General features: G+C 39.6%; 1 protein-coding gene across 5 annotated transcripts in view; it reads right to left on the bottom strand.

Annotated features, from left to right (window-relative positions):
- pard3bb (par-3 family cell polarity regulator beta b) overlaps nucleotides 1–14,975 on the bottom strand; it is a 133,772-nt gene that overhangs the window by 96,050 nt on the left and 22,747 nt on the right. For all 5 annotated transcript variants that reach the window (XM_058081722.1, XM_058081723.1, XM_058081724.1 and 2 more), the window contains 7 exons: nucleotides 12,755–12,807; nucleotides 6,858–6,941; nucleotides 6,201–6,326; nucleotides 5,414–5,663; nucleotides 3,689–3,797; nucleotides 1,156–1,295; nucleotides 946–1,074 (listed from right to left, as the gene is read on the bottom strand). In XM_058081722.1, the coding sequence (XP_057937705.1) occupies nucleotides 946–1,074; nucleotides 1,156–1,295; nucleotides 3,689–3,797; nucleotides 5,414–5,663; nucleotides 6,201–6,326; nucleotides 6,858–6,941; nucleotides 12,755–12,807 (891 nt within the window). The remainder of the gene's footprint in view (nucleotides 1–945; nucleotides 1,075–1,155; nucleotides 1,296–3,688; nucleotides 3,798–5,413; nucleotides 5,664–6,200; nucleotides 6,327–6,857; nucleotides 6,942–12,754; nucleotides 12,808–14,975) is intronic.

Here is a 14,975-nt window from a genome sequence, read left to right on the forward strand (position 1 = left end):
GGTACTGTTACAATAGGTCATTTAAAGGTTCCTAGTGAACACAGGTTGCAGGGGGAATGGTTGAAGAGACACATTACAGAGAGGGAGTCAGGTGTGGAGTTCATGTGAGCAAGTATATGGTCAGTATACAGTGTACAATATGACATATCACAACATGTTTGAATGTGTCTTCTCTATGCCCTATTTGTGCTTTACTTTATGTAGCCATTTGAATGATTGAAAATGCATAATTTAGGCCAGAAATGCATGAAAAAATTGCTATAATGTACATATTTTTTGATGAATAATAGGCTGTAGTAAACCACAAAGCAGTGTTGACTTATTCATGAATATATTTTGTAAAAATAAGTGAAGCTATGGAATTCGAAGGGCAAAGGATAACTGTAATTACTGTAAAATATTATTTTACGATTTTTAATACATTTAATACATTTTTAATACATTTCCCTTTTGGAAAGAAATAATGACAAAAAACAGAAGTTGTACAGTATTTTAGTGTAACATAGTAGGTAATGTGTGCTAAATGCTAAATCTAAAAATGCTTTATTTGTGATCAGGTCAGGTGGAGTGGAATGTTTTCAATGTTTTCAAAGAAAATAAATAAAGGAAGAGAAAGGCATAACATTCACAATCAGAATAAATTAAATATGTATTTATTAAATATAAGACATATTGGAAACCAGCAGTTGTTGAGTAACAAAATGCCCTTACGGTTTTCCAGTGTGCTCAATATGCACCACAAAACCATATAGGAAATGGAACGTCCCTATTCACTTGCAAGTTTATCCCAATAAAAGTAAAAAATAATCACTGATATAAGCTGCTGAGTTCGGCATCATCCAGAAACGCCTGTTGACTGATCAACAATCCAGTTAGAAACTGATGATATTATGTGATTGGTGGAAGAAAAAAATGTGGTCTAAAGGAACATGATCTGGAGCTTACCATCTCACGGGGCATAAATATATCTTCTTGGCGGAGAACCACAAGACACACACTCTCTCCGTGCCGTGTGCCACGCAGCATACACACCAACTCCTCCTGGCCGACACCTGTTATATCCACGCCGTTTACCTGAACAAACACAGAAACCATGAAACATACCAGCACCATTAACACTGCGGCAAACGTGTTCTGGTCAATGTTTACCAGCACCTCTAATATGCGGTCTCCCGATCTCAAACGTCCATCTTTAACAGCGGCCCCACGTGGGAGAATGTTTTTGACGAGAATTGGCCCAGGACCATGGATTGAAGAATCTCTTGTTACCACTGTAAAGCCAAGACCCTCCGAACCTAGAAACATATTTAGGGGTATACAAATGAGCAAAAAAGACAACATAAAGTCATACTAGCAGACCTATTAGTGGCTTCTGTAGGTGATGGTAGGGCATATTAACATCTTCAGAACCTTGATTTTCTTTGTTTCTTTTCTCACTGACAAACATTTTGCACAATAAACAATATACAATACAAACATGGCCGACGTGAGATCGCCCTATCACAATAATGCATAGTGATGGCACAGCGTCCTGCAAAACTGAGAGCGACAAGCTGCAACAGGCTGCAACTCGTGATATGTCATACCACGGATTTCCTTTCTGATACAATGCAGGGTCAAATTCACGCTGGTGTGGCCGAAAATAAACATCACAAAAATAAATGATGAACTACTATTAGAAAAAAAACAATCAGTCCAATATCGGAATTAAACCGAGGTCATAGCTGCATGGTACACAAGTGGTTAGCACATAGGCCTCACACCTAGGAGACCTGGGTTCGATACCCCGGTCGGCCATCTCCGTGTGAATTTTGCATGTTCTCCCCGTGCATGCGTGGGTTTTCTCCGGGTACTCCGGTTTCCTCCCACATTCCAAAAACATGCTAGGTTAATTGGCCACTCCAAATTGTCCATAGGTATGAATGTGGGTGGGAATGGTTGTTTGTCTATATGTGCCCTGTGATTGGCTGGCCACCAGTCCAGGGTGGACCCCGCCTCTCGCCCGAGGACAGCTGGGATAGGCTCCAGCATGAGGATAAGCAGTAGAAAATGGATGGATGGAAGCCAAGGTCACACCCAGTTGTCAGGCTCCTACGTTTGAGTCCTTCTGTTCAGTCGTTGTAGCTAAATTGAGAGCTCGGTATCCACTCTTCCGTCTGTGGATGACGCCGAGACGAGCAATTAGCATGTGTCGTTTTTCATGTTAGCCACGACAATAATAATATCGCAGTATCTTGGTTGATATACAGTTCAGTTATGCAAATGGCACACAGTTGGCGTTTTTTTTAGGGTTTTAACGTCAAAACAGGTATTACCCATACATTGTTAGCTACCTCATTTTAACTTGTTTCCTTGTGCTAGAGTGCACAGAAAAAGGAAAGAAACATGTGTTCATGTTTCACATAAGGATTGTAAATGATGCGCAAAATTCCCCAAAATGTGCAGTTTCCCTTTAAATTTGTTAGTACACAAAAATGACTTGAGTATCTGTAGTGTGTGGTATTTTAGGTATTACAATAAGTGGTAAAAAATAGATTCCATTGCTGTCATATTCACACTCACTGTCAGGAATCTAATCTCACAGTAAATACTGACCCACCTTGTTTTATTGGCAACACCTAAGCATTGGTAAGAAACAAAGTAATGTTTTGCATGCTTTGCATTGTGCTGTGGAAAACAGATAGGAGCCTATGTGTGTATTGCTTTAAAACAATGTTAGTATCTACAAAAGAGTTCAGGTGTAGGGCAAAACAGTAACGAGTAAATGAGGTATAAGTCTAGCCCAGTCGAAGAGTGAATGTTCTGGAAAGAGTAAGGAAGATTAAAATACTAATCAGTGAAAAACAGGCGCGCACACAATGTGCAAGAAAGCACTCAAACATGAATGTCAGTGGCCAATACACAGAGACCGCTTGTGTTTTATAGACCTCATTTAGTCTGGTCTCTTTAGCACAGCCAAGTCAGCAGTTTGGTCTGCGATGAATTCATATCAGCAGAAATGAACAGATCAATAAAGACTTAATAGACCTTGAAGAGAACAAGTCAAGAAGATGGAGGAAGAAAAGGGGGCCGGCCAGAGAAAAAGCAAGAACAAAAAAAAAATAGCTGGATTGTATACATTCAGAGAACCATAGGAAATAAATATAAGGCCAAAATTAACATGATAATAATATATATTGTAACTAATAACAAATAGTATCAAATGTGCCCCTTCTGAGAAATAAAGTATCACCTTGCTAGTTAACCCTTTGAGCACCAGAGTTGATGCTGGTTACTATGGTGCATCAAATGTTGATTTGACTTTGAATTGCTATTATGTAATGTGGGTTAACCAGGCGTGTACAGTGGAACTTTGGTTAGCGACACTAACCTGCTCCAGAAGATCTGAAACATACTCCAGTAGTTAGCTTGGCAACCAGATATTTGCAATGATTTCTATACCCCAAACTTTTGAATCTTCCAAATCTTTGGTTGGATTTCTAAGGACAGATGGCAGTATTGGGAGGCAGCAGATTGCAGCATTACAGTGATATTAACCACACGTGACTTGTACCTGAGTCTTCATATTTACCTTCACACTAGCATTACATTTTGAAATGACTCATGTTTATTCCTCCTGCTTCGATAGCAAACTCAAATATGCATTTATTTATTTTTACAAACTGCTATGTCGTACAGTAGAACTCACCTTTTTTAAGGTCAATTCTCATTCTGCGTCCTCCTGTCTTACTGGCCATCAGGCTGGACAAGGTGGGACTTTTTTCAGAAAGTGAGGTTTCACTTCTCCCTTGAGAAGTCTACAACAGAGAACAGAGGCCAAGCATAATACTACTGCGACAAAGGAAAAAGACCAACGCTTGTTCAAAGGGAGATAACCAACATGGGTGATCCTCAGGCTACATACGAGCTGCATTCTTAGACTGTGGTGTAAGTCGTTTTTTTCATACCTAAATTACGAAACCTTCCTTGCAGTCAGGTCGCAAGGGCAAGGCAGAGAAGGAGTGCGTGATCATTGCGTGTGTCGCAAGTTATAAAGTACATTGTGTACATTTACAGCCAACTACTCCTCCTCCTGTACACTCTGGTTTTCCTGACCTCTGTGGACACACGTCGGCGACATAGATATATAGTGTATCCAACATGAATACACCTTACCTGGCCAAGGTGGGTGGTTCTTCCCGCTGTACACTTTGGTTCCCCCGATCACGATAGCAGTAGCTGCCGTAGGAAGCCAATACGCCCATCTTGCAATCAAAGTGAGTGGGCTGTACAAGCCTCGTGCGACGCCCACACACAAACTGTACGTCCCAAGTGAGTGAAACGTATGACACGCACGAGTTGCACACCGCAATCACGATCTAAAAGCTACCAATAGAGGGCGAGCACAAAGGTCGTGGGTGTTTTTGAATGTAACGTGTGTCTGTCTGCAGGGGGATGCTTTCTGATGTTGTTTTGGCCTGGCTGTGTACAGTTTTGTTTTTGCAATAAATAATAAATAAAAATTGTTGATCGACCAATTCCTTGTTATTCTAACTTGGATGGTCCTTAAACCAAGGACCACCTGTACTGTATATTCAAATACAGTTGGTGCATATTTAAAAGGAATGTAAAGGAAGTATCACATGTCATGTAGCATAGGCTAGTGGTTCTCAACTGGTGCACTGCAGGTCAATACCTTTAAAAAAAATTTTTTAATTAAAATTTAGATGTGGCTGCACGGTGGAGAGTGGTTAGCGTGCAGGCCTCACAGCTAGGAAACCCGAGTTCATCCCTCGGCCATCTCTGTGTGGAGTTTGCATGTTCTCCCTGTGCATGTGTGGCTTTTCTCCGGGTACTCTGGTTTCCTCCCACATTCCAAAAACATGCTAGGTTAATTGGTCACTCCAAATTGTCCATAGGTATGAATGTGGGTGGGAATGGTTGTTTGTCTATATGTGCCCTGTGATTGGTGTACCCCGCCTCTCGCCCCAAGACAGCTGGGATAGGCTCCAGCACCCCCGCGACCCTCGTGAGGATAAGCGGTAGAAAATGAATGAATGAATGAAATGTAGATGTCCGGGAATGCACCTCACATTCTTGTCTGTCCTACTCATTGGCTACAATGCCACAAGACCATGAGGTGCGTAGCAAAGCAACCTTTGCAAACAGTCTCTTTAAATGATATTTGAGACATTTGAAAAACGTCCTCAATTTAAGTCGCCGCTGGGGTGATGATGGCTTCCACAGACAAACCAGTTGAGAATCACTGCCATAAGCAATTAAAACAGCAAAAAAACGCATCATAAACATTTTTTGGTGTATCTCCCATCACAGCATACATAAGTTTATTTTTTGGTGTGCATGTGTTTTTTGTTATTGTTTGCTCTCTCTGCCAAAGTATCACCATTAGGTTAGCTTGGGGCATGGTACTCACAGTTTCCAAAGTGGGGGCATCTTCAGCCACTCTCACGGCAGGCCTCTCAGGATTCTTGAACACAGGTTTGGCTTTGACAGGCGGAGGAGGTTCTTTGGTCTGGGGAATTCGGGGACTGCTGTCAGGACCGGCACTGTTGCTCAACAGCTGACCTATGAGGCTCTTCTCAAAGTTTTCTCTGTTGGATGGAGGAAGTACTTCCACAGAAACAACTGGGGAGTGCATCGCCTGCCTGAAGATTTCTTGAGCTCTGACAATTAAAAAAAAAGAAAGATTGTGATGGGGAATGGTGACAAACAAAGAAGGTAGACACAGGAAAGAAATTAGATCAGTTCAGTACTGTGTTGTGAATGCATACCGCATCATTAACTATTTTGATAATGCCATGAATCACATCTATATTTAGTATTATCCGGCCTGCCATCTACTACAACGAACATAAAATGATTAAATATATACATTATACAAATAAATGATTCATAATTTTCATTCTGGCTCATTGATCCCTATCTGCATACGAGCAATTAGCTAGTCTAGAATTTTACAGTTGAGCTGGCTTCACTGAGTTTGTTGTACGTTAAATATGCAAAGGCAAAACGTGTATGTCTATAAGAGTGTTGTTGTGAAGCACTAAGATTATGCACTAATCATGTGACCATGTTCGTTCATGGACTGTAATAATGGTAAAAATCATTCCCACTCCTGAAAACGTTTCTGTGTGGATATCCCTTAGTTGTTTAACTTTTACAGTTTTTGTCAAAACACAAACGCCTTAAAAAAAACTCACTGGCTAAAGGTCTTGTCCATGAGGTCGTTGCTGTTGATCTTCACGATGCACTCATCTTCCCGAAACAAACCCTCCTTACTTGAACGGCTTTCCTCCTCCACCCCACGGATGTACAAACCAAGAGACCTGCAAGCACAGTGGCCAGTGAAAGGGTGTTATGGAAAGATGTGTTGGGTTGTTTATATTGCTTGCTGTTTATATGGTTTATTTTTTTATATTGTGTATTTTGTACTGCTTAACTGTTTCTGTACTCTTCTGTGCAATGCAAATTTCCCCATTGAGGGACGAATAAAGCAATAGCTTATCTTAGCTTATCTTATCTATATGTTATACAGTCATGTAAGAAGAGGATAGGTTGTGTGAAAAATTATATGGTCCACCATAGAAGCATTATTTATTTAGCATAAGTTTATACAAAATGAGTATAAAATACAAAATATTTCTGTGAAGCAGTCGGTACTTTAAAAAATCCAACCAAAATATTGGTTGTATACTAATGTAGTATTTGACTAGCTGTCTGCAACCCTCACAAAATGCTTCCTGGGTCCTGGGTCCTGGCCCATAATCTCAGAATTACTGCTCTATGTCATTCCTAAATTCCCCAAATACTTCCTCAAACACATTTGTTGCTGTATTTAGATGTGTTTACATACTCACCGTCCACTGAGAGATGAGCAGTAAGGAACCACATGGATGCCCAAAGGACAGTCCCCCCCAAGGATCTCCACTGTTCTGGTCAGGCTACACGTGAAGTCAAAGAACAACAATTACTGTCGTTGATATGTCATTTACAAAATTTAACGTTAAATTTAAGAGGGAGCAGATATAAGGTAATTTATTTCCTTTGTTGATTATGCTTAATATATGTAAGGATATATATATATATATATATATATATATATATATATATATATATATATATATATATATATATATATATATATACATACATATATATATAGTTGTTCAAAAATGTTAATTTAAATCCACCAGTGACTGTCAAATTAATTATTTCATGTTCCCAAAGAGAAACACTGTGCACCTAAATGTTGTTTTTTTTTTTTTAAATCATTGAAGATGTATATTGTTATTGTATATTTTATATTGTTGTATATTATATACTGAAGGCCAAGAACTGACTCTCGTTACTTTAAACACTCATATCTACGACAGCGTTCTTTGCATCTTGTTAAAGTACATCCAACTTTCATATCATTTCATTTAACTTTCAAGTCAACATTTAACAGAAACATTTAGAAACTTTCTATCACCATGGTGGGCTGATTGTGTGGCTAAGCTTCCTATTCCAAGAAATATCATTTTAGCTTAAAATTAAACTGGTGGGAGGGGATAGGATATGGAGAAAATTACAAGAATAAGTAGTGAAAAAGCAAGAAGAAGGTAGGAAGTAAGCAAGCGTTGAAAGACAGATAAAGTGAAATGAAGGGAGGAAGCAAAAGTGAATTAATTAGACAAAGCTAATGAATGGTATTAATACCATGAAGGGAAAAGTCCCCTATTCATTCCTGCAGCTCTCTACTCTGATTTCCTACACGCTCACCAGAACACAGAATCAAGTACTTGGGATTCATTTACATTTCCTTTTTGATTTTGGGAACGTCTGTCAGGCTGCATCAAATAAAAAACTGAAGTGGTGTCAATTGATGGAGAAAAGAGCGTGGCAGACCAATGCAAAAAAGAAAGACAATAGACTCCATAGGCCACACAAACACACACACACACATATATAGTATATAGATGAAGAGAGCAGGTGTTCACCACCTGCCACTTCACTGATGCTTGATATGAAAGACTGAAACGATGGGAAGAAATTACCCAGACAGGATGTGCATTACAAAAGCATTTTTACAAGCATTTCATCTGTTTTGTAATGGAGGCATCTCCTCTCCCACATTTCAAGCCGATCTTCAAAGTGCAGAGCGTGATGTGAATGCAAACCTGGACAAATGTTAATGTTATGCAAAATGTTAATGTATGCAAATACAGAAATACCCTAAAAAAATAAAACCAAAACGTACAATTTTAGTGAGATGTGAAACCACAATTTCTACTGCAAGGAGTCGAACCAAATGCACAAAGCAAGGCGAAAAAGGCATTCTTGAATGAATCCGGTGTGAGACATCTGACCTCAACCCTTCCACAAGCATGTGTAACAAAACTTGGTATCATTATGGCACCAGCAGTAACAAAACCAAAAAAACGAAGTAGTGTCCTGTAGCTATCGGTGCCTCATTTGGGTGCTAAATGAATATAACTCAGCTACCTGCAACAAGTGCTTGAAGACAATATTATTGTGCAAGTTATGTCTCCTCAAAGACACAAACAGACTTTGATGCTTGTTAAACTTTACTGCCAACCTTAACACACAAACAGCAGCGCTAAACTTTACATGTGTGACACGCAGGAATTTTGGGCCGTGGAGCAAGTGTAATGACTTGCTTCATAAAGCCGATCAGCTCCACACCCACTGCAGCATTCAGAACAAGGATGTCTGCCGAGTGTGGCACTTCCGGTCTTTGTGGGAGTGATACCCTGCAAAATGTGCCACAAAAAATATCTCACTGGGGTGGCGCTTTAAAAAGCTTTAGATTGGTGCGGCATTCGAGGGGCCGAGGGTGTGGTGAGTTTTCGAGGCTTGCGATGTGAGCATCCATCAGGCAGCCGCTAAAGCCGTGGTCCCAACCGAGGTATTGGTAAAATCCGATGCAAGCGCTGTTTTATCAATGTTCAACTTCACCCCATATGCTGTTCCCCAGGCACAATGAATGCACCATCATTATTTGGCATTTTGTATTGAATACAGACGGAAGCTGTGAGGCACATACAACGACTAGTAAAACAGCATGGACGTTTGTAGCAAGCAGCACCGAGGAAGTTTCTATATTTTAAATGTTTAAATGGTATGTTTGGAAACACGACGGATTCTCAAAGAACGACGTAAAGCTCGACAAAACGTCCGTCATTTGCAAAGAATGCCGCATTAGGAAGCCGTACAACGGCAGCACAACAAACATGCAGACCTTAGTCTACCGCCACCTCCCCGTCTAGTTCCTCATTGGACACCGGGCAAAACCGAGCAAATCAGGTCAGTGGATCTTCCTCTGCTGTTTTAAGATGGCAAAAAAATGATCAAGAAATGTGCATAGTAAAGAGGAGAAACATCACATTAGTTGAATTTACTGCCAAGTGCCTATAAGGAATAAAGCCAAATCCTTTTTGTAGGACCATACTGAATTCCATTTTTTCCCTTTGCTTATCTGCATCATGTTGAATTGCATCATATCGCAAGAAATTGCATCATATCGGATTGCATTGATTTGAACTAAATGATTATCGTATCGCATCATGAAGAGAGTGAATTGTATATCAAAGTGTGTATCGAATTGTTCTCAGTGCTGCGATTCACACCCCTGTTCAACAGATGCAGTTGAAGGGACCCAGCAGAGGTGGATAAACTTGCTCTTGAAAATAAATGTTACCAAAATGAGTCGCTGTTGGACATTTTCATTTTGTAAAAGTAGGAAAAAAAAAATCTGTATTGGTATCGGCTGATTTCACTCATGTATTATCGGTATCGATATCTGTAGCATGAAACTCTGATCGGAACATCCCTAGTTGTCATAATAACCCATGTTTGAGTGACTGTCACTCACTCAAACAGTGACTGAAACATAAAAAACATAAAAAGGACACTTGGCTTTTGCAATGTTGGCAGCATGCTCACAATAAAGTTGGTGGGGAACAAAAACAAACAAATCCAATCGACAAAGACAACAAGTATCAGACCTACACTGTTTTTCTCCCAGGCAGAGGTGTTTGGTACTAGCAGATGCATTCCAAAAAACAATTTACAGTCAGTGTCTTTCTCTAGATAAAAACAACATTTTCATTCAAATGTGATGTAGAGTAAGTTATGATGACCCATTAGTGTACTTACAGGTATAGTCGGTGTTGCCTTGCAATCAAAAGCACTGACAAGCAAACCCACATCCAGGCAGGACAATGATTTAAAGAACACTTTACTCTTCTTATATTTATAGCCATAGTCCTGTACTCATTTCAGGTTTTTTTGCAATTTCAAGGATCGTTTCACCGACATCCAAAGAAACCATTAAATCACTTTTACATTACGTAATGCTGAGGTGGTTTTTATGTGAGTGTGTGCAACAGACAAAATAAGAACAGCAATTTCTCAGTGAGTGAAATTAATATGAGCAGTGCAGTGAAGTTTACGTTCACTTCCGAATAAAAATGGCATCCTCACTTGACTTTACTTGTTTCAATTAAAAAATACAATTCTTCGTTAATTAAAGTGACAGAATCTAGGGTCTGGTAACTTGCTAAGACACTGCACAAACAATATTACATTTTTCTCATCCCATTTCATGACACTTTTCCACTGGGATTCCTCTCCTGGCTACCTGCTTGTCAAACTAACTTACTTGTATGTAGGGCTGTCAAAAATAATGTGTTAACGGCTGCAATTCATTTATTACAATTAATTACCCATTCAAAATGCATGCATGTAGAGATATTTCATGAACGGTAGCAGAAATTGACTCTTGGGAACTCCAAGGCTGATCATTATAAGCAGCTGGTGGCAAACCTGAAGTCCTACACAAAGCCCTTGGCTGCAATATGTCATATTTGCATTCCCATCTAGATGTCTTTCCATTGAACTGTGGAGAAGTATATGATGAGCACCGGGAACAATTCTACCAGGATAAAGCTATGGAGAAAAAGTATCAGCGAAAGTGGAATCCATCTATGCTTGCTGACTAGTGCAAATATTATTTTGAAGCAAAAATGCCTAAATCTATTGTCAAACTATTGTCTAAATCAAGTGGGCATATTTCAGACATAGTTGCAAACGGTGATTAATCATGATTGATTCATTTAAAAACTGCGATTAATCTGATTGAAAATTTTTGACAGCCCTACTTTTATGTTAAAAATGTTCATCTCATAAGAATTTAACAGGCCCAGTGGTTCGTGCTCAGGCCACACAGCTCAGAGACCCGAGTTTGATTCCACAGTTTGCATGTTCTCCCCGTGCATGCGTGGGTTTTCTCCGGGTACTCCGGTTTCCTCCCCCATTCCAAAAACATGCTAGGTTAATTGGCCACTCCAAATTGTCCATAGGAATGTGGGTGGGAATGGTTGTTTGTCTATATGTGCCCTGTGATTGGATGGCCACCAGTCCAGGGTGTACCCCGCCTCTTGCCCCAAGAAAGCTGGGTTAGACTCCAGCTCCCCTTGTGAGAATAAGCAGTAGAAAATGAATGAATGGATTGTATGAATGAATGAATTGAATAAGCAACATCTCAACCAATCAAATCATTAATTTGGGGCAGTTTGAGTGCAAGACAGAGGCATTGAAATTTCCTTGAATGTACCATTGATGCGTGAAACTTGCAGAGAGATGAACACAAGTTCGTAAATAATCGGAATTGTTACTGGAATTACAAAACCCAAGTAGTCTAGATTATATATGTTCTGTTTGGAAAAACAGCTTCTCAAGCCTGCTAGCCTCTAGTGCTAGCTTGATGACCAGGCTTAAAATCTATCACAAGTGACCAATGGCAACTTAAGAGAGATAGGGGAGGGTTCTGGAGCTGAATCTGGTGCATAGGAACATTGTAGGAACAACACACTATCCATACACTTCACATTTGTGGCAAGAAAAGTACTAATACTTGCACGGGAAACTCAAACACTCTTGCATTAATGAGCGCTGTCTAAATTAGCGTTTGGGGTAGAGAATACCCACCGTCTCCCATGGGCAATTTCCATGCCTGTGTGAGTGTGTGTGAGACCTTGTTTTGCTCTTTTGTAGTGAGCTAATGATGGGGAGTCTTTACACTAACTGTTGCTTTAAAGGCCTTGATCTAAATTAGAAGATGAATGAAGTCGACTAAGGAGGATACAAACACACAGAGAATTAGGCCATGTCCACACAAACAAGAGGATTTGACCTCTCATCTTAGAGTATATGTGCCCTTCAGAAACACGCATTTTCCTCCCCCCATCACACCCACACCCATTTATGTCTTGAAAACAAAAGCTGTATTTTCGAGAGCAATTCTACCTTATTTCAAAACATATTTTTTTCACTTTTGTGCCAGTTCAATTGGATTCATGAAATGGTTTCATAGTCGGTATGTTTACATGCACATTTAGATCGCGTTTGGCTTTTTAAGAAGTCAGATTAACATATGCAGATTCATCAAAAAAGCCCTTCTGCACTCTGTATGTATGCTACTGGCCCAACCGAGACAAAGAGACTGTGTAATTCATTACTTTATGTATTATCGTCCCAGGCTTACTGCTCTCGTGACAGTTATTTCTGAACAAGAAATCTTGTCATGTTCTAATCTCGTGAGATCTTGTGAAATCGGTAGTGTTAGCGGCTATTACACTTGAAAAGACAACTTGTTAAAATGTTAAGTGTTAAGTCCCAGCACTAAAAACTGAGCCAATATTTTTAGTTATGGATTTCACACTCAAAGAGACACAAACGTGCACAAACTGACCTGTCGTTGAAGGTATGTTTAACGTCAGGCCGCTCAGCAGTAGGACTTGGTGCCTGTCAAGAAAGCACACAAAAACACGGCCAGTTAGTGACCGGGTGTCAAATGAGCAGGCACTTCAATAGAAAGATCAGGTGAAAGGAAAAGAACAAATAAAACATTAACAAGTTTTCCATTGTTTTGTTTAAATTGAAAATCGATGATGTGTAATTAAAAAGAGCAGATACCAAGGAGATGTGTTGATATTATTTGCTGTTTAGGGTTTTTTATGGCAGTGTTTTGGCATGTAGAGGAGGGGGTTGGAGGAGAGGGGATAAAAGCACTTGAACCCACTTCAAGGCTTAGAGAAGGGAATATAGCAGCCTCTACTGTTCGCCGCCCTTAATGTTTCTGTTCTATGTGCTTCTAACGATTCTATGTGGAAAAACGACACGTGCAATTTGGCACCCCACTCCACAAAAACATATATATATATATATCCATTGCATTATATATATATAATATATATTTTATATTTTATACCTTGCCCTTTCATTAAACAACTAAAATAGCCAAATTATTACTCGTTATTTACACAACCGTAAGCCATTTGTGTGTGTTGAGTATGCTGTAGGTTTTGACTTAGTGGATGATTTATTTGATTGTTTTCTATAATTAAAGGTGGTGGCTATCATATACAACTGGTGAGGAGTGTATCTGTGTATATAGTATGTGTGTGCATGTGTATATATTAGTGAACATATGCAGACAACCACATGAATCAATAAGACTCAATACCACTCGTGCACCAAAAGGAACTCTTTAGATGACCTTTTCACTTTTGACCTCAAAAGCTGTAGCAAGATGATCTCCACCACCTGTCAGTGTCAGACAAATGCAAACTAAAAAGAGACTGCAAGGCAGACGAGTAACAAAGACAGAAACTGATTGTATGAGGGAACACTTCAGAGGTTCAAAAATATTGGAGCAAGATGACTAGATGGACAGTGACTTGACAGATTACAGATACAATTTATATGCCCAGGCTTTTGGTAACTTGAAAACAAGCTTAACAATGGCAGGTAACCAATCAGTCCAGCTGTGTATCAATTCATTTGTACCGTGTGGTACACATGACGTGACAGAAAGTGTACACTCAGCATTGTGATGCATCACACGCCTGGATAGCGCACCTTAAAGTGGACAAAAAGGCAACCCATTCAGTGTTGATGCAGAGCTCAAGGACAGGGGGCCTAAACTTTTTCCACCAAGGGCTACATACTGAAAATGAAAGGATACGGACAGCTACTGTGCTACTTTTTATGGGGTTTTTCCATTTTGTAAAAAGGCTAAAAAATAGGTTATATATTTATTTAATTCTATTCCTCCAATGTGCCGCGGGTCAACAAAAAATAAGTTGTGGGCTGCAAACGGCCTACTTTCTGTACATTGGACACCCTTGATTCAGGTGGATGAAAGACTGCAGTCATGGTTACCAATAGTACCAAGGAGAAGCCAGAGCCTGAAAACCCTCTTCAGTCGTTAAAGCCTCCCGTTTTTCGACACTGCCACTGACAAAGCTAAGCAGTTTTACATTTATATTAAATTTCTTTATAGATTCATCCATTCATTCATTCATTCATTTTCTACCGCTTTTCCTCACGAGGGTCGCAGCTGTCTTATTGTTCCTTTTACTGAATGGAAACTGAACCACACAGATCTTAAAACCGAGGTATGTACCAAACCACTATTGACATATTTCAACCAATCCTGGTGTCTAAAAGGAGTCAAATAGATGTCCATTGCATCTTTTGTTAATATAAAATGACATAGTCTGTATCCATGTGAATTTGAGATACAGGGCGTGCATTTGTAATGCCGCAAAATGAGTTTTTAATTAGTGATTTTTTGGGGGGAAAAACAATACCAAAAGAGTAGCAATTTAGTAGCCCTTTTTTTTTTGCTATCTTAACTAACCAGGCCCGCATGTGCATGGGTGCATGAGCAGCGTTTTTTTTCGGGACCAGAGAGTTCTTCATGCCATTTTACACAATGTTTCTGGGTACAAACTAAATAAGACGAGAGAAAAACATTTTTAAAGTGACAATACTCAGCTTTACTGCAAGAACAGTACTGTCTTTCTCCTGTTGCTCTCACCAAAAGATCAAGTGACATTTTCAACAATGACACATTTCCTCCATCAGTTGGACAAGTGACTGTATGTGTCTAAGTGACACATACAGGA

This window comes from Doryrhamphus excisus, chromosome 9 (genome assembly GCF_030265055.1).
Source record: "Doryrhamphus excisus isolate RoL2022-K1 chromosome 9, RoL_Dexc_1.0, whole genome shotgun sequence".
In the NCBI taxonomy this organism is placed as follows: Eukaryota; Metazoa; Chordata; class Actinopteri; order Syngnathiformes; family Syngnathidae; genus Doryrhamphus; species Doryrhamphus excisus.